Raw genomic sequence first — 21,786 nt, 5'->3', positions numbered from 1 at the left:
CAGCTGCACACCAGCACACCTGGCTCAGGCTCATTTAAAAACAGTTTTTTAGAGACAAGGTCTCACTATGTTACCCAGGCTGGTCTCCAACTACTGTGCTAAAACGATCCTTCTACCCTGGCCTCCTAAAGTGCTAGGATTACAGGCATGAGCCGCCGTACCCGGCCTGCAAGTCTCTGAATGCATGTTTCCATTTATTGAAGGAAAATACTTTGGAGTGGGATTCCTGGGTCCTAGGTTAGGTCTGTGCTTACCTTTTAAGGGCAGTTTCCCAAAGTGATTGTACTGTCTTATAACCCCACCAGCAGAGAGTTTGCTCTACACCCTCGCCACCTCGTAGAGTTGCCAGTCTTTTCATTTTAGCCATGCTAGTGGATGTGTAGAGAGGTATTTTACTTTATTTTACCTAATTTTATTTTGTTGATACGGAGCCTCACTCTCACCCAGGCTGGAGTGCAGTGACCCAGTCTTGGTTCACTGCAACCTCTGCCTGCTGTGTTTAAGCGATTCTCCTTAGCCTCCCCAGTAGCTGGGATTACAGGTGTGTGCCACCATGCTTGGCTAATTTTTGTATTTTTGGTAGAGATGGGGTTACCATATTGTCCAGGCTGGTCTTGAACTCCTGACCTCAAGCGATCCACCCGCCTTGGCCTCCACAGTGCTGAGATTCCAGGCATGAGCCACCACGCCTGGCCTGGGTGTGTAGAGAGGATTTATAGCGGTCTTAGATTTCTCACACAAATCGCAGGGGCCTGAAATCACTGGCTGATAATTTTGTGGAGGATTTTATATCTGTGTTCGTGAGGGGCATTTATGAGTTCACCAATATGGACCTGCAGTTTTCTTTTTCCTTTTTTTTTTTTTTTTTGAGATGGGGTCTGGTTCTGTTGCCCAGGCTGGAGTACAGTGGTGCGGTCATGGCTCGCTGCAGCCTCCACTTCCTGGGCTCAAGCGATTCTCCTGCCTCAGCCTCCAAGGTAGCTGGGACTACAGGTGGTGCGCGCCTCCACACCTGGCTAATTTAAAAAATTTTTGTAGAGACAGGGTCTCACTATGTTGCCCAGGCTAGCCTCAAACTCCTGGGCTCAAGAGATCCGCCCACCTCAGCCCCCAAAGTGCCGGGATTACATGCGTGAGCCACCGTGCCCGACCTGGACCTGCAGTTTTCAGAAAAGGTTTTAATTATGGATCCAAATTCCTTAACAGGTAACGAACTTTTCAAACTTCCTTTATCTTTTGGTACCCGTTTTGGTAATGTGCATCTTTGGAAGAATTTGTCACTGAGCTGTCAGATTCATTGGCATGAAGGTGCACCTTTTACTCCCCTATTGGACCAAGAAGCGGTAGGGTCCGTACTGTGCTGCTCCTTTTGTTTCTGGTATGGGTAGTTTGTGTTCTCACTGTCTTTTTGGTGTTCAGCTAGAGTTTTGTTCGTTTGTTTTTGTTTTTGTGTTTTGGGAGTTTTTTTGGAAACAGTCTCACTCTGTTTCCCAGGCAGTGGTGTGATCTCCACTCACTGCAGCCTCCGCCTCCCAGCTTCAAGCAGTTCTCCTGCCTCAGCCTCCCAAATAGCTGGGATTACAGGTGCCTGAACCACGCCTGGCTAATTTTTTTTTTTTTTTTGAGACGCCACACCATACTGTTTTTAAGAGATGGGGCAGCCAGATGCAGTGGCTCATGCCTGTAGTCCCAGCACTTTGGGAGCCCAAGGTGGGCGGATCACCTGAGGTTGGGAGTTGAAGACCAGCCTGACCAACATGGAGAAACCCTGTCTCTACTAAAAACACAAAATTAGCTGGGCGTGGTGGCTCATGCCTGTAATCCCAGCTACTTTGGGAGGCTGAGGCAGGAGGATCGCTTGAACCCGCGAGGCGGAGGTTGCAGTGAGCCGAGATGGTGCCATTGCACTCCAGCCTGGGCGGTAAGAGTGAAACAAAGCCTCCAAAAAAAAAAAAAAAAAAAAATGGAGCTGGCTGGGCGCAGTGCCTCACGTCTGTAATGCCAGCATTTTGAGAGGTTGAGGTGGGCAGATCACCTGAGGTCATGAGTTTGAAACGAGCCTGGCCAACATGGTGAAATCCCATCTCTTCTAAAAATACAAAAATTAGCCAGGCGTGGTGGCTATTCGGGAGGCTGAGGCAGGAGAATTGCTTGAATCTGGGAGACGGAGGTTGCAGTGAGCCGAGATCATGCCATTGCACTCCAGCCTGGGCGACAGGGTAAGACTCCATCTCAAAAACAAAACAAACAAAAAAAAACAATGTTTTCTGACTGCGCCTCTGCTTGTCAGTCCAGTTGTAAGTAATAGGGTAGGGCCCAGGCTTGTGAGCGCCATGGCCTTCATCCCGTCAGTACCTCCGGTGCTACCTCTGTCCAGGTGACGTGGCCACCCTGCAGGCACGAGGAGGGCAAGAGCCGGGTCCAGTTTGTATTCAGGAGGGAGGAGGGATGGCAGTGTCCTGCAGGCCTGGCTGGGTCCAGCTCTCCCCCCAGGCAGCTGGGCACTTTGCAGCCTTCCTAAATAGATGCCTGCATCCCACAGGCTGCGAAGGGCACCAGCTCTCTGAGTGGCCCTCAACAGGACACAGGCCGTGGTGAGCGGCCCCGAGAAGGGGATGGGCGGGAGTCCTCCCTCATCCTCCTCCCTCATCCTCCTCCCTGGGCGGCCCCCACCTCTGCTCCACATATCTGTCCAGCCAGCTTCCCATTTCCTGTTTCCTAATCTGAAGAGGCGAAGGCCCGGAAAAGCAACTGGGCTCGGGGGACCTGCCAGGGACCAGACATGCCCGTGACCCCGTGTTTGTCTTCAGTCCCACAGAACAACGAGAAGCTTCAGGAGAGCCCGTGCATCTTCGCGTTGACGCCAAGACAAGTGGAGTTGATCCGGAACTCCAGGTGCGCGGCCCCTCCTGCAGCCCAGTGCCCTGCCGCCCGCCCACTTTCTCCTGGGCTCACTGGACGAGCCGGCAGCCACGTCCACCACGGGCCTCGCTCGGGCTCAGCCCAGAACCGTGCTGCAAGGCAGTGGCTGGGTTCACTTCCTTCCAGAAAACCCCGTCCTGAGTCTCACTTGCTGGGCTGTGTGCCCACTGCCTGTACCCTGCAGCCAGCTAGAGAAAGGCGGACTGACTGTCCCCTTTTAACACGGTCTTGCCCTCTGCATGTGGGACCATCCTGGGCGCTGCAGGGTGCTGAGTGTCATTCCTCGCCTCCATCCACTCCATGCCAAGAACACACCCATGTTGTGACAGCCACAGATGTCCCCAGACGTTGTCCAGTGTCCCCTGGGGCAGGATAACACGGGAGAGACCTCCCTGGGTTATTGGATTTCATGTACCCCCAAGAGACTCTGCGTCCCATAATCCTCTGCCCTGCTGAGGTCCCAGAAGGCCGCACACGTTGAAATCCACACGCTGAGTTGGAGGGGGAGAGGGGAGGTGAATCCCGGGAGCTGGGGTCCCTGGTTTACACCGCCCGCCTTCTCAGGAATTTATTCTGGTGTCCAGCATGAGCAGGAAGTTAGGTGTTTTTTTTTCGTTTGTTTGTTTGTTTTTGAGACTGAGTTTCACTCTTGTTGCCCAGGCTGGAGTGCAGTGGCACGATCTTGGCTTCCTGCAACTTTCACCTCCCGTATTCAAGCGGTTCTCCTGCCTCAATCTCCCAAGTAGCTGGGATTACAGGCGCCCACTACCACGCCCGGCTAATCTTGTATTTTTAGTACAAATGGGGTTTTGCCATGTTGGTCAGGCTGGTCTCGAACTCCTGACTCAGGTGATTCACCACCTCAGCCTTCCGGAGTGCTGGGATTACAGGCGTGAACCACCGCGCCCAGCCAAAGTCAGGTTTTTTCCCAGATAATGAGCACAGGGTTTACCCCTCTGCACCGTGGATAGTGAGGTGGGATCGTTCCCTCGGATGTCCCCAGACACTGCCCGGTGTCCCCGCCCTCAGATGAGGACGGTTGAACTCTAGCAGGGGAGGGGCCAGCGTGGCTGCCCTGTGCTCTGCTCCTCCCTCAGTCTCTCTGAGGCTGTCCTGCCTCCAGCTGAGACAGATTCCTCCCGGGGCAGCCTCATGGTGGGTGCTGGGCCCTCAGGACAGGGGAGGCCATTTGCCCAGATCACCCGAGTCCGTGGCAGGGCTGGGCTGGGCGCCCCCATTTGATGCCCGGCTTCTCATGCCCAGCCGCTTCAGACCCACTGCCCCCACCTGCTGTGGGGCCAGGTTCCTGGGGCCTCCCAGCCTGGCCTTCACACCTAGTAAGGCTTCAGAACCAGCTGAGCCAGGCTTGGCCACGGAGGCCTCTCTGCCTGGGTGACCCAAGGTGGTGACGTCGCCTTCCTCCTCTTCCTTGTCTGTGAACCTGGGTCCGCACAGCTCCACCTGCACTGCGTCCCTGCTGTGGGGTGCTTGAGCCAGCCACACGGTATAAAAAAATCAGTTTGGGTTTCTCCTCAGAAAGCTTCTGGACATTTCCTTTTTTTTTTTTTTGAGACGGAGCTGCTCTGTCGCCAGGCTGGAGTGCAGTGGCGCGATCTCGGCTCACTGCAAGCTCTGCCTCCCGAGTTCAAGCGATATTCTCCGGACTCAGCCTCGCGAGTAGCTGGGACTACAGGCGTGCGCCACCGTGCCTGGCTAATTTTTGTATTTTTAGTGGAGACAGGGTTTCACCATGTTGGCCAGGATGATCTCGATCTCTTTTTTTTTTTTTTGAGACGGAGTCTCGCTCTGTCGCCCAGGCTGGAGTGCAGTGGCCAGATCTCAGCTCACTGCAAGCTCCGCCTCCCGGGTTTACGCCATTCTCCTGCCTCAGCCTCCTGAGTAGCTGGGACTACAGGCGCTCGCCACCTCGCCCGGCTAGTTTTTTGTATTTTTTAGTAGAGACAGGGTTTCACCATGTTAGCCAGGATGGTCTCGATCTCTTGACCTCGTGATCCGCCTGCCTCTGCCTCCCAAAGTGCTGGGATTACAGGCATGAGCCACCGCGCCCGGCCCACATTTGTATTTCTTATGTTGAGATATGATTTGCATACCATAGAATACACAGTTTTTAAGTGTGTCATTGAATGGGTTCTCGTGGATCAATAGGCAGTGTAGCTCCCACCACTGCCTAGTCTCGGAGCAATTGTGTCCATCCCCATCAGCCACCACCCTTCATCCGCTGGCCCCCACGCATCCCCTCCTGTCTCTGTAAGTGGGCCTGTCCTGGACATTTCGTAGAACTGGAATCACACACTGTGGCTTTTGTAAATGATTATTATTTGAGGCCGGGTGTGGTGGCTCACGCCTGTAATTGCAGCACTTTGGGAGGCCGAGGCGGGGGGATCACAAAGTCAGGAGATTGAGACTATCCTGGCAAACAGGGTGAAACCCCATCTCTACTAAAAATACAAAAAAGCCGGGCGTGGTGGCGGGCGCCTGTCGTCCCAGAGGCTGAGGCAGCAGAATGGCGTGAACCCGGAAGGTGGAGTTTGCAGTGAGCCGAGATCACGCCACTGCACTCCAGCCTGGGCGACACAGCGAGACTCCATCTCAAAAAATAAAATGAAAAATAAAAAAAAAATAAAAATGATTATTATTTGAGACGGAGTCTCACTCTGTTGTCCAGGCTGGAGTTCAGTGTCGTGATCTCGGCTCACTGCAACCTCCGCCTCCCAGGTTCAAGTGATTCTCTTGCCTCAGACTCCTGAGTAGCTGGGATTGCAGGCACGTACCACCACACTCAGCTAATTTTTGTATTTTTAGTAGAGACGAGGTTTCACCATGTTGCCCAGGTTGGTCTGGAACCCCTGACCTCAGGTGACCCACCCATCTCCGCCTCCCAAAGTGTTGGGGTTACTGGTGTGAGCCACCTGCCCTGTGTGTCCTTTTGTGTCTGGCATCTCTCACTGGGCGGGACGTCCTCACGGTGCACCTGTGCTGAGGCCTGGGTCAGCCTGGCTCCTTTCCGTGGCTGGGTGACGTCCCGTGTGTGTTGGTCCTTCGGTCTGTGGAAGGACACTCAGGCTGCCGCTACTTTGTGGCTGTCGTGGTCAGTTCTGCTGTGAACATCCATGGAAGCGTCTTTGGGTAGAGAGACTTTTTCCTCCTCTTCTGGGGATGTTTCTTATTAAAGTTTATCCTCAGGTGTTACTGTGTTTTTGTTTTTTGGTTTTTTTTAATTTAGAGAGTGTTTCTCTTTGTTACCCAGGCTGGCGTGCAGTGGTGCAATCATAGCTCACTGCGGCCTCTGCCTCCATGGGTTCAGACGATCCTCCTGCCTCAGCCTCCAAGCAGCCGGGACCACAGGTGTGCACCAGCATGCCCGGATAATTTTTGTATTTTTTGTAGAGACAGTTTCACCATGTTGCCCAGGCTGGTCTCAAATTCCTGGGCTCAAGAGCTCCGCCGGCCTCAGCCTCACAGACTGGGTGTTTTCTAGCCGTTGTGAGCTGGCTGCTGGATTCCAGCACGCACATTTTAGCTGTGTTTCCTCACAGTGAGAGGCACCTGACTGCCCTCTCTGGTTGAGGGTTTTGCGGTCGATTCTCTTGCATTTTCCAGGGAGGCCAGCCCCTCTCCTGACCCCACAGCCACTCCTGTCTCACCCGGCCTGCACAAAAGAGTCCTGGGCCTCCGTTTCCCAGCTCTAGGGGAGGGAGCCTTGTGGGGTGGCGGTCTCCACCTTGTGGGGCAGGCTGAGGTTGCGCCTTCCTCACTCAGCTCTCCTTTCCTTTCTTCTGGTTTGCTCCACACCCACAGAGAACTGCAGCCCGGAGTTAAAGCCGTGCAGGTCGTCCTGAGGTATGCCCAGGTGTGCCCACGACCCCAGGGCTGGACCCTCGGCCCCCTCCCCCCCTCCCCCCCGCCCCCCAGTCCTGGTCCAGGCTCTTCTCAGTCTCCCCTGCTAACAGCAGAGCCCAGCTCCCCTCCGCCTGCCATCTGTCCCTGTCTGGGGATACACCACCATCCCACCACCTGCACAGGCCACACCTGGGGGCCCCGATACCCCCCATGTCACCTTCTCCAGTGCCCCCATCACCGCCACTTGACTCACACTTGTGTACCCCTGCAGCGGCGCAGCCCCTCCTGTGCGCCCTCATGGTCCCCATTGTTCCCCACAGCGGCGCAGCCCCTCCTGTGCGCCTCACGGTCCCCATTGTTCCCCACAGCGGCGCAGCCCCTCCTGTGCCCCTCATGGTCCCCATTGTTCCCCACAGCGGCGCAGCCCCTCCTGTGCGCCTCATGGTCCCCATTGTTCCCCACAGCGGCGCAGCCCCTCCTGTGCGCCCACTCCTGCCGCCCCATGGTCCCTGTTGTCGTTGCAGAATCTGTTACTCAGACACCAGCTGCCCTCAGGAGGACCAGTACCCGCCCAACATCGCTGTGAAGGTCAACCACAGCTACTGCTCAGTCCCGGTGAGCACGGCCCAGCCCGCGTCCGCTACAGGGGTTTGGGGGCCGTGGAGGGAGGGTGGGGGCCGTTGGATTTTGCAGCCATTCTTGGCTCGAGGCTGAGCGGCCTGTCTGCTTGCAGGGCTACTACCCCTCCAACAAGCCTGGGGTGGAGCCCAAGAGGCCGTGCCGCCCCATCAACCTCACCCACCTCATGTACCTGTCCTCGGCCACCAACCGCATCACCGTCACCTGGGGCAACTACGGCAAGGTGAGTGCATGCCCCGGTGCCCACCCTGCCCCCCGCCCCAGCCCCGCCCTGCCAGCCCTGACCCCCCGCCCCTCTGTCCCCAGAGCTACTCTGTGGCCCTGTACCTGGTACGGCAGTTGACCTCGTCAGAGCTGCTGCAGAGGCTGAAGACCATTGGGGTGAAGCACCCGGAGCTGTGCAAGGCGCTGGGTGAGCAGCTCAGGGCCACCTCGGCCAAGGGGCGGGCCGAGTCCCCCCTGGAAACCTTCCCTGTACTGGGCGAGGGTGGGGGACCTGCACCTGCAGGAGATGGGTCAGGGGCTGCCTGTCACTCTGGGGGTCCATGGCCTCCCCACTGTGGCTGAGGTCATCTCAAGGATACGGATGGCAGAGGGGGCACTTGGCAGTGGGAGCTGCTGTGCAGAAGCCTGTGGGGTCACACCCCATGTTGCTGGCCCCAGGCGCCCCAGCCTACAGGGGTCCAAGCAGCAGAAGAGCTGGGGCCTCGTTCCGGGACAGCACAGAGGCTGGGAGGGGTGAGAGGAGTCCAGAGGGAGCTGCGCTCTAAGCAGGCCCTTCTGGTTGCCTCAGCGGGGCCAAGGGTGCTGCGGGGCCTGGCAGGGCACGGACAGCGATGGCCGTGGAGGCAGTTGCTATGGGAGGAAGATGAACAGCGGCGGTCTGACCTCACGTGGTGAGGCCCCATTTTATCTTTTTTTTTTTTAAAGAGAGTCAGAGTTTCCAGGAGGTGGAGGTTGCAGTGAGCTGAGATTGCACTGCTGGACTCCAGCCTGGGCTGCAGAGTGAAATTCCACCTCAAAAAAAGGAAAAAAAGAGGATCTCACTGTATCGCCCAGGCTGCAATGCAATGGTGCACTCATGGCTCACTGCAGCCTCTAACTCAGGCTCAAGCCATCCTCCTGCCTCAGCCTCCTGAGTAGCTTGGGACCACGTGTTTACCACCACACCCAACTAATTTTTGTGTGTGTGTGTGTGTGTGTGTGTGTGTGAGACAGAGTCTCACTCTGTCGTCCAGGCTGGAGTGCAATGGCACGAGCTCGGCTCACTGCAACCTCCGCTTCCTGGGTTCAAGCAATTCTCCTGCCTCAGCCTCCCGAGTAGCTAGGACTACAGGCACCCGCCACCACACCCGGCTAATTTTTTGTATTTTTAGTAGAGACGGGGTTTCACCGTGTTAACCAGGATAGTCTCGAACTTCTGACCTCGTGATCCGCCCACCTCCACTTCCCACAGTGCTGGGATTACAGGCGTGAGCCTCCGCACCCGGCCCCAACTAATTTTTTTAATGTGTCGTAGAGACAGGTTCTTGCTGTGTTGCCCAGGCTGGTCTTAAACTCCTGGGTTCAAGCGGTGCACCTGCCTCAACCTCCCAAAGTGCTGGGATTACAGTCTTGGCCTCTTTCGCACCTGTTTTCTTTTGTACTTGTGACAATGAAAACAATTTTTTTAAGTGACACGCAGAGCAATTTTAAAAGAAAGTCTACCAGCCAGGCGCAGTGGCTCACACCTGTAATCCCAGCACTTTGGGAGGCTGAGGCGGGCAGATCACGAGGTCAGGAGATCGAGACCATCCTGGCTAACACGGTGAAACCCCCGTCTCTGCTAAAAATACAAAAAACTAGCCGGGCATGGTGGCGGGCGCCTGTAGTCCCAGCTACTTGGGAGGCTGAGGCAGGAGAATGGCGTGAACCTGGGAGGCGGAGCTTACAGTGAGCCGAGGTCGCGCCACTGCACTCCAGCCTGGGAGAGTGAGACTCCATCTCAAAAAAAAAAAAAAAAAAGCCTGCCAAGATGGGCAGGTGAATCAGTGCCCCCCGTGCAGCCGCGCAGCTCAAAGCCAGCGTACAGTTAGCCCTGCTTGGTGGCTGTGTGGCCTCGGAAAGTCACTGGCTTTCTCTGGTGGCCACTGTCTTCAGGAGAATAGATCTGAGCCATCTTGAGGGCACCTGGGCCTCTCTCTGGACCCCACATGCTTGGGGCTCGGGCCTCAGTGGGCTCCGCAGGCCTGTTCTATGGAGATGCTAGGCCTAACCTGGAGTCCTTTGGAGCTGGGAGTGGGAGTTGGGCAGGTGGGCTAGGACTGGGACCACCTGCCGGACTGAGAAGTGGGTGGTTCTGGGCCAGCCGGGTTTACTCATGCCCCCTTCCGGAATGCTCGCTGTTTTCAGGTGGAATCTGGGCACCACTCCAGCCCCTTGGCAGAATGTGGGCCAGAGGGCCTCCCAGCTGCCCCTTCTAGCTGCCCAGGGCTCCTGTGCCCAGGCCTGAGAGTTCCCCATGAGCACTGCCCTCCTGGCACAGCCAGGCCTGGGCCTCTGGCCCCTGTTCCTGACCACCAAAGGGCACCTACTAGCCTGGGTGTCCAGAAGCCTGGAGCAGTGCTGGCACTGCCAGGGGCCTGCGAGCCCCATCGTGTTGAAGCTTCCTGCGCACTCCAGTCCCGTAAGTCAGGAAAGATAGCCGGCAGCACCCCCTCTGCAGAGCAGGATGTGGAGGGGTGAGGGTTCCCACCGCAGAGTCCCCCATCCCTGGCCAGCCTCCTCCAGGCTCGGGGAGGGGGGGGGGCCTGGCGATATCCCCATGGGACCAGTGGGGACACTGAGGCACAGAGTGGCAAAGTTAGGGTTCTGTGACCTGCTTTTCCCCGCCCCGCCTCCCTCTTCCCTCAAAGGGCCCTTTCTTCAACCCCCCCGACCTTCCTTGCCTTTGGGGACAATGGCCAACTTGAGGGAGGAGGCTGGGGCCGGGCAGGCCTCTTCTAGGCCCATGGCGTGGGGGCCGTGCTTAACTCCTCGGTGACCAGAGTGCTGGGGGCTGCGGGGTCAGATTTCCTCTCTGAAGGGGTCTCCTGTCGCTTCCCACAGCCGGTCCCAGGCTCACCCTCTTTGTCACTGGATTTCTTTCTTGTCGCACCTAGGAAGTCCTCACGTGTGCCTCACTTGAACCCTCCGTGCTGCACATGTCTTTCTGTACCTGGAGAAGGGAGAGCTTGCTTTGAAATCAGATGGGCACCTGCATCCCCTCCTAGCTGCCCAGGGCCCCTTTGCCAGGCGTGAGGGTCCACGTGGGCACCGGGTAGCCAGAGCTGGGTCCCAGGCGTGGAAACTCAGCCAAGGAGTGAGCGACTAGGGCAGCCTTGGCTCAAGCAGGAGAGCTGCTGGGAGCCTGCGAGGGTGCCAGACCATGTTGGCCAGCTTGTGGCTGCCCCTGCGTCCCTATGGGAGAAGGAGGAGCCCACTGCTGCACACACAGGCCGGGGGGCTGGGTGGGGGTCAGGAAGGAGGAAGTGGCTTCCAAGCGGCCAGAGATAAGTGGTGTGTCAGGCCGATAAGGAGTGGTAGGAGCAGTTCCAGACAGAGACGTCAGGACAGCTGGGGGACGGGGGAAGACAGGCTGGCACCATCACTCTGAACCCCAAGTCAGTTGGGCAGGTGGCTTCCTAGAGGAAGCAAAGCTGGTCCACCAGGCAGCTGAGGGCCGGGTGGTGGATGGAGAGGCCCTGTGGACTGTGGGCCAGGGTGGTCTGCACCACAGGGCCCAGGGCTGGGGGCTGTCCTGAGCTAGCCGAGGATGGAGTTTAGCCGCATCCCGGAAGTGTCAGGAGGGCAGCCGGGGTCCCCGCGTGAGTTTCCTTCTGGCTGTGGGCCTGCTGCCTGTGGAGGGGAGGGCGGTGCCTGCCGCACGCCTTCATGTTCCACATGTGTTTCCCCGTGTTCCGTGCAGCTTGTTGGCGGGCACCGTCTTTTCCTTTAAAGAAGCAGCTACGTGCCTGGGTGTGCGGGCTGCCTCGGGGTGGTGCCCGGGGCTGGGCGGCAGCCGCTTCCTAGCTCACAGCCAGGAGGCCCCGGGGTCCATCTCCCAAAGGAATCCCTGCCTCACTCCCCACTGTGGCCTTGGGGATGCTGTGTCGGGGACAGAATTGTGTCACAGCAATGATGCCGTCGATGGCTGTGTTGTATGAAACTTTCCAGAAAAGTCCGGTGGGTCCTAGCCCACGTGAGCTGGGGGAGGCCACATAGGCCACCTGCGTGTGGGGGCTTTGGCTGGGTCTGTGGTGTGCCCAGGTTGTGGTCAAATCTAATGGTGGTCGCCGCCTGACTTTCTCGGGTCCCTCGTGGCCCTGAGCCACACAGTGAAGCTCAGGGCTCGTTTTTGGGGCACCTGTTCTGGGAGGTGGTCATGGGTGCTGGAGAGAACCCGAATCCCAGCCCCGTGCCCCACTGTGCCCACCTGTCTGACGGTGTCCTCCGTTCCCTCCCCACAGTCAAGGAGAAGCTGCGCCTCGATCCCGACAGCGAGATCGCCACCACAGGTGTGCGGGTGTCCCTCATCTGCCCGGTGAGTTGGGGGCAGCCCCTCCTTGGGGCCTCTCCTGCGGCTGTACTTCTCCCTGGTGGCCCTGGGCCCAGGGCGGCTTGGCTGGGCCGTGAGCCTGCGGGGGCAAAGCTGGTCTTGGTCCCCGCCGTGTTCCCGAGGCACGAGCGATTGGAACAAGCCACAGGATGGAGCTGGGGGTGAGGGGTGCCGGGTGGGCGGGCACAGCAGACGGGTGCCATGCTCACGCAGCCCCCTCCCCCGCAGCTGGTGAAGATGCGGCTGTCTGTGCCCTGCCGGGCAGAGACCTGCGCCCACCTGCAGTGCTTCGACGCCGTCTTCTACCTGCAGATGAATGAGAAGAAGCCCACCTGGATGTGCCCCGTGTGTGACAAGCCAGCCCCCTACGACCAGCTCATCATCGATGGGTGAGCCTAGGGCCCCGGGGAGGGCGGCCGGAGCCGGACGGCCGTGGAGATCTTGGTGGCACCCCGCTTCCTGCAGACCCCGTGCTGCCCCAGCAAGACACAGCAGTGGGGACACATGGTCCCGGAGCTTTGGAAGCCCCAGGCTGTGAGAAGAGCCCGTTTCTTCCTCACGGAACTTGTCAGAGCCTTTGCTATGCAGGCAACAGCCACGTAGCTTAGGCTGCAGAAGGCAGGCTCGGGTCCACCCCGCTCCCACATGACCTCAGGCAGGTGTGACCTTGAGCTCCAGGAGTGTGGTTTTTGCCACAAAAAACCAAGCCGGACTCTGCTTTCACACGGTGTTCACCCCAGGACGTGCAGCCGTGTGGGGGTCACCTCCTCACAGAGAGGCAAAGGAGGTGGTGCCTCCTGGAGCGCTCTGGCCACGCCATACCCTTCCCTTCCTGGGTGGCACAGCTGTAGCCAGGCATTCCCCAGGCCACAGGGGACAGGAGGACAAGACCTTTCTCCCTGGAGGGAGGCTCTGCCCAGGGCTTAAGTTTCCAGAAACTGAGCCCTGTTGTCTGTGGCACCTGATGCGGCTCCTGCCCGGCGCCGGTCACGCCCACCTCTCGTCCCCAGAGCCTCTGGCAGGGCATGAGGCCACAGCGGCACGAGCTGGTGCCCTCACAGGCGGGAGCAGGCCCTGCCTGGGGGGGTGAGCTGGGCTTCCAGCCCTCGGGGGCACGGCCTCAGTGGACCGTGCAGGTGAAGGCAGGGCTGGCCTGCCTCTGGGCTCATAGATTTAGTCCCCAAGTGGACCGCTGGTTTGTGCACTTGTCCCCATCCTGGGAGGCAGACCTGTGAGCGTCCCCATTTTACAGATGAGGAAACAGGCTCAGAGGAGGCAGCCAGCAGCTGGAGCACCCCTCGGCTCACAGGGGGCCAGACTGGGATTTGAACCTGGCCTGAGTCTGGGTCCCCTCTGTAGAGGGCTGGGTGGCCACCCCCTTGCATCCCAGCTTCGGGTAGAGAGAGGAGACCCTGGGGCCGGGCACGTGGACTGCCTGAATGGCTGCTCTGTTCCCAGCTTGACAGCTGTGCAGCTGGGTGCCCGCCTTCCCCCACAGGCCCAGAGTGGGGCTTGGGCTTGGGGTGGCGGCAGCTCTTACAGCTCTCACAGCTCCAGGGCCACCAGGGCTGGGGCAGGCAGCTGTATTCCACACAGGCCTTGGCCTCAGCAGCCCATGAGACTCAGTGTAGCCAGGGAGGCTTCCCGGAGGGGAGGTCCTTGGTTCATACTTAACAAAGTATGAGCCCCGTCATCTCTCTGTCCCTGTTTCTGAGCTGGGTGACCCCAGGGTCCCCAAAAGAGTCCTGTTCCAGACCCTGCCTTCAGGGAGCCTTGTTCTTGGCAGGGGGAGCAGATAGAGAAGCAGAGCCAGACATAAACTGCTGTGTCTGTCTTGGAGAGGAGGAAGAGAAGCTGTGGGGTGGGGCTTTGGAGGGTGAGAAGGAGTTTTGCAAGCAGGGCAGTGAGCAGGCAGAGCTGTGGTACGCCTGGGGTGGCCCCCCGGCACAGGGGGCTCTGAGCATTGCCTCAGAGAGACCTCAGTGGGGCAGGCCAGGGGGCTGGCCTGGGTGAGAGGAGTCCCATCAGCCTCAGAAACTGTCGCCCAGAAGGCCGGGTATGGTGGCTCACGCCTGTAATCCCAGCACTTTGGGAGGCCGAGGCAGGTGGATCACGAGGTCAGGAGATCAAGACCACAGTGAAACCCCGTCTCTACTAAAAATACAAAAAATTAGCCGGCGCGGTGGTGGGCGCCTGTAGTCCCAGCTACTCGGGAGGCTGAGGCAGGAGAATGGCGTGAACCCGGGAGGCGGAGCTTGCAGTGAGCCGAGATCTCGCCACTGCACTCCAGCCTGGGCGACAGAGCAAGACTCCGTCTCAAAAAAAAAAAAAAAGAGGCCGGGCGTGGTGGTTCAAGCCTGTAATCCCAGCACTTTGGGAGGCCGAGACGGGCAGATCATGAGGTCAGGAGATCGAGACCATCCTGGCTAACACGGTGAAACCCCGTCTCTACTAAAAAAAATACAAAAAACTAGCCGGGCGAGATGGCGGGTGCCTGTAGTCCCAGCTACTCGGGAGGCTGAGGCAGGAGAATGGCGTGAACCTGGGAGGCGGAGCTTGCAGTGAGCTGAGATCTGGCCACTGCACTCCAGCCTGGGCGACAGAGCAAGACTCCGTCTCAAAAAAAAAAGAAAATGTCACCCAGAGCGGGACGAGGGCTCTCCTGTGTGATGAGAACGACGCCACTGCAGGCACCTGGGAGCAACTGTAGCCTTGACAGTAACAGGCCAGCCTGGGCCCTGCATGGACCCATGAGGCACGGGGCCTCTCCCCAGACGCCCCACAGCCACTGCGCCCTTCCCATCCTGCGGGTGGGGAGACCGAGGCCCTTTGGCCAGGACAGGGTCGGAGAGCAGAACCAGTGCCTGCCTCCAGTTGGCCTTGTGGCCTCAGGGAGCTCATCCCCTTCCTGAGCCTCTCTTTCGGCATTTGTGAAATGGGCTGGTAGGACCTCCGAGTAAGAAGGCAGTACACAGCGGGGACGCTCTGGAGAGGCTGTGGCTGGGGTGGGCATGGGGAGCCCCCACTCTGCTTCCAGTGCTGCTCTCACATCTTCTGCAGGGGCTTTGAGCAGCCTTCACTGCAGGCTGTTTCCTGATCTGGGGGGCACACAGTGCAGTGTGAAAGCAGATGTGGGCGCACACCCGGATCCCACACATCGATATGGTCCACACCATCTCACCCCCACACCCATACAGTCCACACCGTAACCCACACCTACATACCCACATCCATACAGTCCACACCGTCACACATATACAGTCCACACATACACAGTCTATACAGTGCACATCACACATACACCTATACAGTCCACACCGTCACACGTACACACATCCATACAGTCCACACCATCATATACACACACACCTATACGGTCCACACCATCACACATACACACACACATCCATACAGTCCACATTCATGTATGCCCACATACATCCACACATGGATGCACACATACACCCACGTGTGCACTTGATGTACTCATGCATCCATGCACACGTGTGCACACATGCTCACACATGCACAGATATACTGTCACATCCCCACACAAACATGCGTGCACACCTGGAGATGCCCAGAGGGCAGGGAGGGCAGGACCCCTGCAGCCCCCACAGCCCCTGCTCTTGTGGGTAGTTGGGGGCCACTGGTTTTGTGCATCCTTGCCCCGCCACCCCTGGCAGTGCTGTGCGCACGACCTGCCTGGGGCTCAGCACCTGCAGGAGCCTGAGGCCAGGGGAGGGAACTCAGGGCCCCTGGACCCCTGTAGTCGGGGCGGTGAAGCTGCTCTTGCAGGGAGAAGTGGGAAGTGCTTGGCTGCATCCAGGAGGGTTGGAGGGCTGGGGAGTTGGGGGGGCAGGGCACCCCCAGCTGCGTCATCAGCTGTCTGCCTCGCCCCAGGCTCCTCTCAAAGATCCTGAGCGAGTGTGAGGACGCCGACGAGATCGAGTACCTGGTGGACGGTTCGTGGTGCCCGATCCGCGCCGAAAAGGAGCGCAGCTGCAGCCCGCAGGGCGCCATTCTCGTGCTGGGTGAGTACCTTGCCACCACCAACCGTGCAGTCCCCAGCCAGGGCCGCCTCAGTTTCCCCATTTATCAGTGGTTGCATCCTAAGTACCTGCACCATGTCCCTGCCCCCTGCAGGCCCCTCGGATGCCAACGGGCTCCTGCCTGCCCCCAGCGTCAACGGGAGCAGTGCCCTGGGCGGCACGGGTGGCGGCGGCCCTGTGGGCGGTGTGGAGAATGGAAAGCCAGGCGCCGACGTGGTGGACCTCACGCTGGACAGCTCATCGTCCTCAGAGGATGAGGAGGAAGAGGAGGAGGAGGAGGAGGAGGAGGACGAAGAGGGCCCCCGGCCCAAGCGCCGCTGCCCCTTTCAGAAGGGCCTGGTGCCGGCCTGCTGACCCCGGCCGCACACTCGACTTTCCTGGTGCTCACCACGCAGAGGGCGCGGGCCAGCCTCAGGCGCAGAGGCAGAGGGAGGAGTGACCTTTCTTTTTCTTTTTCTTGTCGTTCCTTTTGTTTTTCCACCCCTTTGCCTGGCTCCTGGCACCTGTACCTCTGGACTCTCCTATGGGGGATTAAAAAAAAAGTAAAATGACAAAAAAAGATACAAAAAAGAAAAATGAAACAAAAAAAGTCAAACTCTTAAAAACAAGGCCGGCCACCCACACAGCCGCCTCCCCGGCTGGAGTCCGAGCCGGGAAGGGGTAGTGGGCGGGAGGGACCAGGACGCGGCCCTGCGCCCTCCCCTCCGGATGCCCAGCTGCCCGCCGCCCTCTTCCCACGACCATTCCAGCCGGTGCGCAGGGCCCCGGGCGGTGGGCGGCGGGCACAGCCCCTCTCTGGTGACCACTTTGACGTGTGTCTCTTCCTTTGCTTTTTCTCTGCAAACACATCCTCTCCCAGAGACCCTCATGCGCCGAGCAACGAGCGTTTTAGCCAAGAAGCCATGGAGTGGGTTGGGGCAGGGAGGGGCAGTGGGGTGGGGGGATGGGCGGGCAGGATTGGGGGACGGTGGGCAGCTGGGGAGGGTTTAGCCACAGATGTGTTGTATTTTTTGAAAGTGCAATAATTTGGTATTTTGAAGACCCGGCGTGTGGCCAGGAAGCCCCGGGGAAGGCGGGGGCCCAGGGTGCGGCACCGTGTGGCGTGGGGGGGTCTGTTTTCTAGCCAGCTACCTCGGTAACTCCAATTCAGGTTAACTTCCCTACGGAACAGCACAGATGTCCACAGATGTCCACAGCTGCCGCCTCTGCCGCCGCCACCATACCCCAGTCCTTGGGGCATGGGGGGCGGTCGCTTCCCAAGGGGCAGCAGGGACTCCGGCCACCCCAGCTCTTGTTTGGGTTGATTCCTCTCCTTTTTGCTCTTGGTTTTCCGACGGGTACGAGGCTGGCCTGGCACCCTGTCCCCCGGGAGCCTTGCTTTTCCAGCAGGACCAGACCAGGGGCCTCCCTCCTGTCCCCAGGGGTTCCCAGCCCCTCACAGGCCCCACCCATGCCCTTGGCCTCAGGGTCCAACAACTGGGGGCGCTTCCGGGGCTCTGCCTCCAGGATCCCGCAGCTGGGCACCCCCCTCGCCCCCCAGGAGACCGGGGCACAGGCAGAGCACCGGCCTCACCTGGTTCTCCAAACCTGCTGCCTGCGGTCTATTTTGCTTTTGTCCTCCCCAGCCCAGAATTTTCCTTTGTATAAACAGAACTTCTAGTCAGGAAGCAATATCATTTCAGGTCTAAAGAAAGGGACGTGCATCTGGCCGAGGGCAGTTCAGTCTCGCTGCAGAGCCCGCAGCCCGCTGCGCAGCTCGGCCCCTCCCGCCCGCACGGGCAGCTGAAGGCCGCTGTTTTCTAATATTTGTATTCTAATTTAATTGTTTTTAAAAAATGCAAATAAAAAAGGTCGAGGTGAAGCCACCCAGGCGTCCGCTTTTCTATCCCCTGTGTCTTTCAGTGTGTACCCTGTAGTGGGGGGCGGGGTTGTGGGAAGGACAGAAACAGCCCCACCCACATCTCTCTGTCCTGGTTATTACCGAGTTTCAGAATTCAAAAGATGCTGCTCGTGGTCAAATGAGGCAGATTTTTATTATTTATTTTTAATAGACACGGGGGTGTCTCGCTATGTTGCCCAGGCTGGTCTTGAACTCTGGGCCTCAAGTGATCCTCCTTCCTCAGCCTCCCAAAGTGCTAGGATTACAGGCATGAGCCACCATGCCCGACCTGAATGAGGCCAGTTTTACTGTGTACTGTACTGCCTGGGCCCGGTGTCCACCATGCTGGGAGACTGGGTGAAGGGGCTTGGGCCATACACGGAATTCAGGTCCCAGGATCATCCATGTCTCTGGGTGGCCAAGAAGATACACAAACATTTTGCTTTTGTCAGGGAAAAACAGGCCAGGCGCGGTGGCTCACGCCTGTAATCCCAGCACTTTGGGAGGCCAGGGCGGGCGGATCACCTGAGGTCAGGAGATCGAGACCATCCTGGCTAACACAGTGAAATCCCATCTCTAGTAAAAATACAAAAAGCTGGGCATGGTGGTGGGCCCCTGTAGTTTCAGCTACTGGGGAGACTGAGGCAGGAGAATCGCTTGAACCCAGGAGGTGGAGCTTGCAGTGAGCCAAGATCACGCCAGTGCACTCCAGCCTGGGTGGCAGAGCGAGACTCCATCTCAAAAAATAAAAAAAAATAGACAACTATGGAGCACATGAGATGTTAGGGATGTGAGATGCCTGTCACCCCCACCAGGACAGCTAGCACCACAGACAGCAGCAAGGGTCAGGGAAGCTGCAGTCCACACAGCTGGAGAGGACAGCATGGTGCAGCCCCTTGGAAACAGTTGGACAGTTGTTCAAAAGGCTAAATGTGGAGTTAGCGTGGGACCTGCAACGCCAGACCCAGACATGGCCCCGAGGTAAGTTAACACATCTGTCCACATTGAAACGTGTTCATGGATATGCACAGCAGCCAAATGTGGCCACGACCCTTGTCCAACCAGGGAGTGAATCAGCGCAGCGTGGCTATCCACACCGCAGTATGACAGCCATGGAAAGGAGCGAGGCTCTGACACAGGCCCCAGCACAGACGAACCCTGAGGACGCCACGCTTAGTGAGAGACACCAAAGGCCACGTGGTATGTGATCCCATTTCTATGAAATGTCCAGGACAGGCCAATCCACAGAGACAGAAAGGGGATTCACGGGTGCTGGAAGGTAGAGAAGGGCATGGAGAGTGATCACAAATGGATATGGGGCATCCTTTGGGCTGGATAGAATGTTCTGGAATTAGTGGTGATGGGTGCATAATGTTTTGAAGGAATTTTTTTTTTTCTTTTTTTTTTTTTGAGACGGAGTCTCACTCTGTCGCCCAGGCTGGAGTGCAGTGGCGGAATCTCAGCTCACTGCAAGCTCCGCCTCCCGGGTTCGTGCCGTTCTCCGGCCTCAGCCTCCCTAGTAGCTGGGATTACAGGCGCCCGTCACCTTGCCCGGCTAGTTTTTTTGTATTTTTAGTAGAGACGGGGTTTCACCGTGTTAGCCAGGATGGTCTTGATCTCCTGACCTCGTGATCCACCCGCCTCAGCCTCCCAAAGTGTTGGGATTACTGGCTTGAGCCACTGCACCTGGCCTAATTTTTTGTATTTTTAGTAGAGACAAGGTTTCACTGTGTTAGCCAGGATGGTCTCAATCTCCTGACCTCGTGATCTGCTTGCCTTGGCCTCCCAGAGTGTTGGGATTACAGGCGTGAGCCACCGCGCCCAGCCTTTTTTTTTTTTTTTTGACACGGAATCTTGCTCTGTCGCCCAGGCTGGAGTGCAATGGCACCATCTCGGCTCACTGCAACCTTCACCTCCCAGGTTCAAGTGATTCTCCTGCCACAGCTTCCTGAGACTACAGGCATGTGCCACCACGCCTCGCTAATTTTTGTATTTTTACTAGAGATGCTGTTTCACCATGTTGGCCAGGATGGTCTCAATCTCCTGACCTCGTGATCCATCTGCCTTGGCCTCCTAAAATGCTGGGATTACAGGCACGAGCCGCCACACCTGGCTTTGAAGGGAATTTATGTGGTGTGGGAATTACATTTATTTTTATTTTTGACAAAGGGTCTCACTCTGTCACCCAGGCTGGAGTGCAGCAGTGCAATCATAGCTCACTGCAGCCTCGACCTCCTGGGCCCAAGCAATACTTCCGCCTCAGCCTCCAGAGTAGCTGGCACCACAGGTGTGCACCACCACACCCAGCTAATTTTTGTATTTTTTGCATAGACGTGGTTTCACCTTGTTTTTCTGGCTGGTTTCGAACTTGTGGGCTCCAGCGATCCTCCCTCCTCAGCCTCCCAAAGTGGTGGGATTACAGGCGTGAGCCACCACGCCTGGCCATCTCTGAAGCACAGAAGTTAGGAAGCACCTAACCCTGGCTTGTGGTCCTGAGGCTGCGGCTCCTTCAGCTTCCCGACGCTGTGGGACCTCTAAGCCCCCTGAGGCTCCCGGGTGCAGGGGGCTCAGGATACGGCTGTAGAACCACTGACCCCCCACCCTGCTCCAGCCCGTGTTGGGGACTTGGGCATGAATCCTGGCTGCAGCAGGTTCAGGGGTGGCCTCGCACCGGTATGGGGCTTTGCCATGGGGTCCACACAAGGACCCGGAGGCCCTCAGGCTTCGTGCTGTGGCCTCTGTGGTGTTTCCTGGCAAGGGCTGGGCCAGGCTTTGTTGACTTCCTGTGGCTACTAGGAAGAGCTCAATCCACAAAGGAGGAGCTGGGGGTCTGAGTGGACCCAGTGCCCGGCTCAGTGCGGCCACCAGTGCCTCACTGTACCATCTGCTTCCATGAGTGCCTCATCCATCCCTTGGGGCCGGCCCCATCCCCACCCTTACTGGCCTGGACAGATTCCTTGGACATGGGCCGAGTCTGGTTGGAGGACAGGAGGGAGGAGGAGGCTCTCCCTCAAAGACCCTACCCAGAGGTAGGGGCTGCAGCTAGCTGAGGTTTCCAGCTCCAGATCCTGGCTCCTGGCCCTGGGGCCTGGCATGAGGCAGCACCCTGGGGTCCTCTAGCAGAGTCGGGTGGCCCCCAGGTGAGGCCACCCCCCTGGGGCCTTGGGGAAGCCTGGAGTCTTCTGCTGACAACCCGCCCGGCTGGTTCTCCCTGCTGCCCCTCTGGCCTTATCCTGTGCCAGCTGCCTGCCCGCGCCAGGGGCTGTGGGTCACCTTCCTCGCAAGAGGGGCCTCTGGGCCTGAGCACTCCTCGGACACTCACCCCTCACTCTGGTGTTCTGGCTCACTGTCCACACCCGGCCTCCCCGCCATGCAACAGATGGACCCCAGAGAGATGGGCCTGGCTTCCGAGGCCGGACAGGAAGAGCAGGAAGGGTCAGGGACCTGGGGCTTCTCTCCTTGAGACCCAGGATCCAGTCACCCTGGGTCCAAAGGTGTGGTGTGGACGAGGCGCTCAACCCACCCAGTCTCTTCAGGGCCAAAAGCGGGAAAAGGGGACCCCCCCAAGCCCCCCATGCCCGCTCCCCAGCCTCCCCCGAACAAAACACAGAGAACATCAAATGAGGCGACTGAGGCGGCAGCGGTCGTAACAGGCTGCGTTTAGTGGTTTTTTTTTTTTTATGTACAAGAAAAATGAATTTTTTTGTTTTTTTCATCTTTTGTGTTTTTGTGTTTATTACTTTTAAAGCTTCTCCCTCCCCACTCCCAAAAAGTGCATTTTTATCAGTTTTTTTTGTTTTGTTTTAAATCTCCCACACTTTATAAAGACTCTCACATACAGTCTCTGGAATGTCTAT

At 58.1% G+C, this 21,786-nt stretch overlaps 1 protein-coding gene across 1 annotated transcript in view; it reads left to right on the top strand.

The window, feature by feature from the left end:
- Positions 1-17,921, top strand: part of PIAS4 (protein inhibitor of activated STAT 4) — a 30,593-nt gene extending 12,672 nt beyond the window's left edge. Inside the window, exons 3-11 of the mRNA XM_033197691.1 lie at positions 2,811-2,895; positions 6,742-6,783; positions 7,308-7,398; positions 7,517-7,645; positions 7,729-7,834; positions 11,910-11,983; positions 12,227-12,387; positions 15,902-16,032; positions 16,145-17,921. Coding sequence (XP_033053582.1) covers positions 2,811-2,895; positions 6,742-6,783; positions 7,308-7,398; positions 7,517-7,645; positions 7,729-7,834; positions 11,910-11,983; positions 12,227-12,387; positions 15,902-16,032; positions 16,145-16,404 — 1,079 coding nt within the window. The 3' untranslated portion in view covers positions 16,405-17,921. The remainder of the gene's footprint in view (positions 1-2,810; positions 2,896-6,741; positions 6,784-7,307; positions 7,399-7,516; positions 7,646-7,728; positions 7,835-11,909; positions 11,984-12,226; positions 12,388-15,901; positions 16,033-16,144) is intronic.
- The last annotated feature ends 3,865 nt before the right edge of the window (positions 17,922-21,786 follow it).

This window comes from Trachypithecus francoisi, unplaced genomic scaffold, assembly GCF_009764315.1.
Source record: "Trachypithecus francoisi isolate TF-2019V2 unplaced genomic scaffold, Tfra_2.0 Lachesis_group5, whole genome shotgun sequence".
Classification (NCBI taxonomy): Eukaryota; Metazoa; Chordata; class Mammalia; order Primates; family Cercopithecidae; genus Trachypithecus; species Trachypithecus francoisi.
This window is presented reverse-complemented; position numbering and strand designations above follow the sequence as displayed.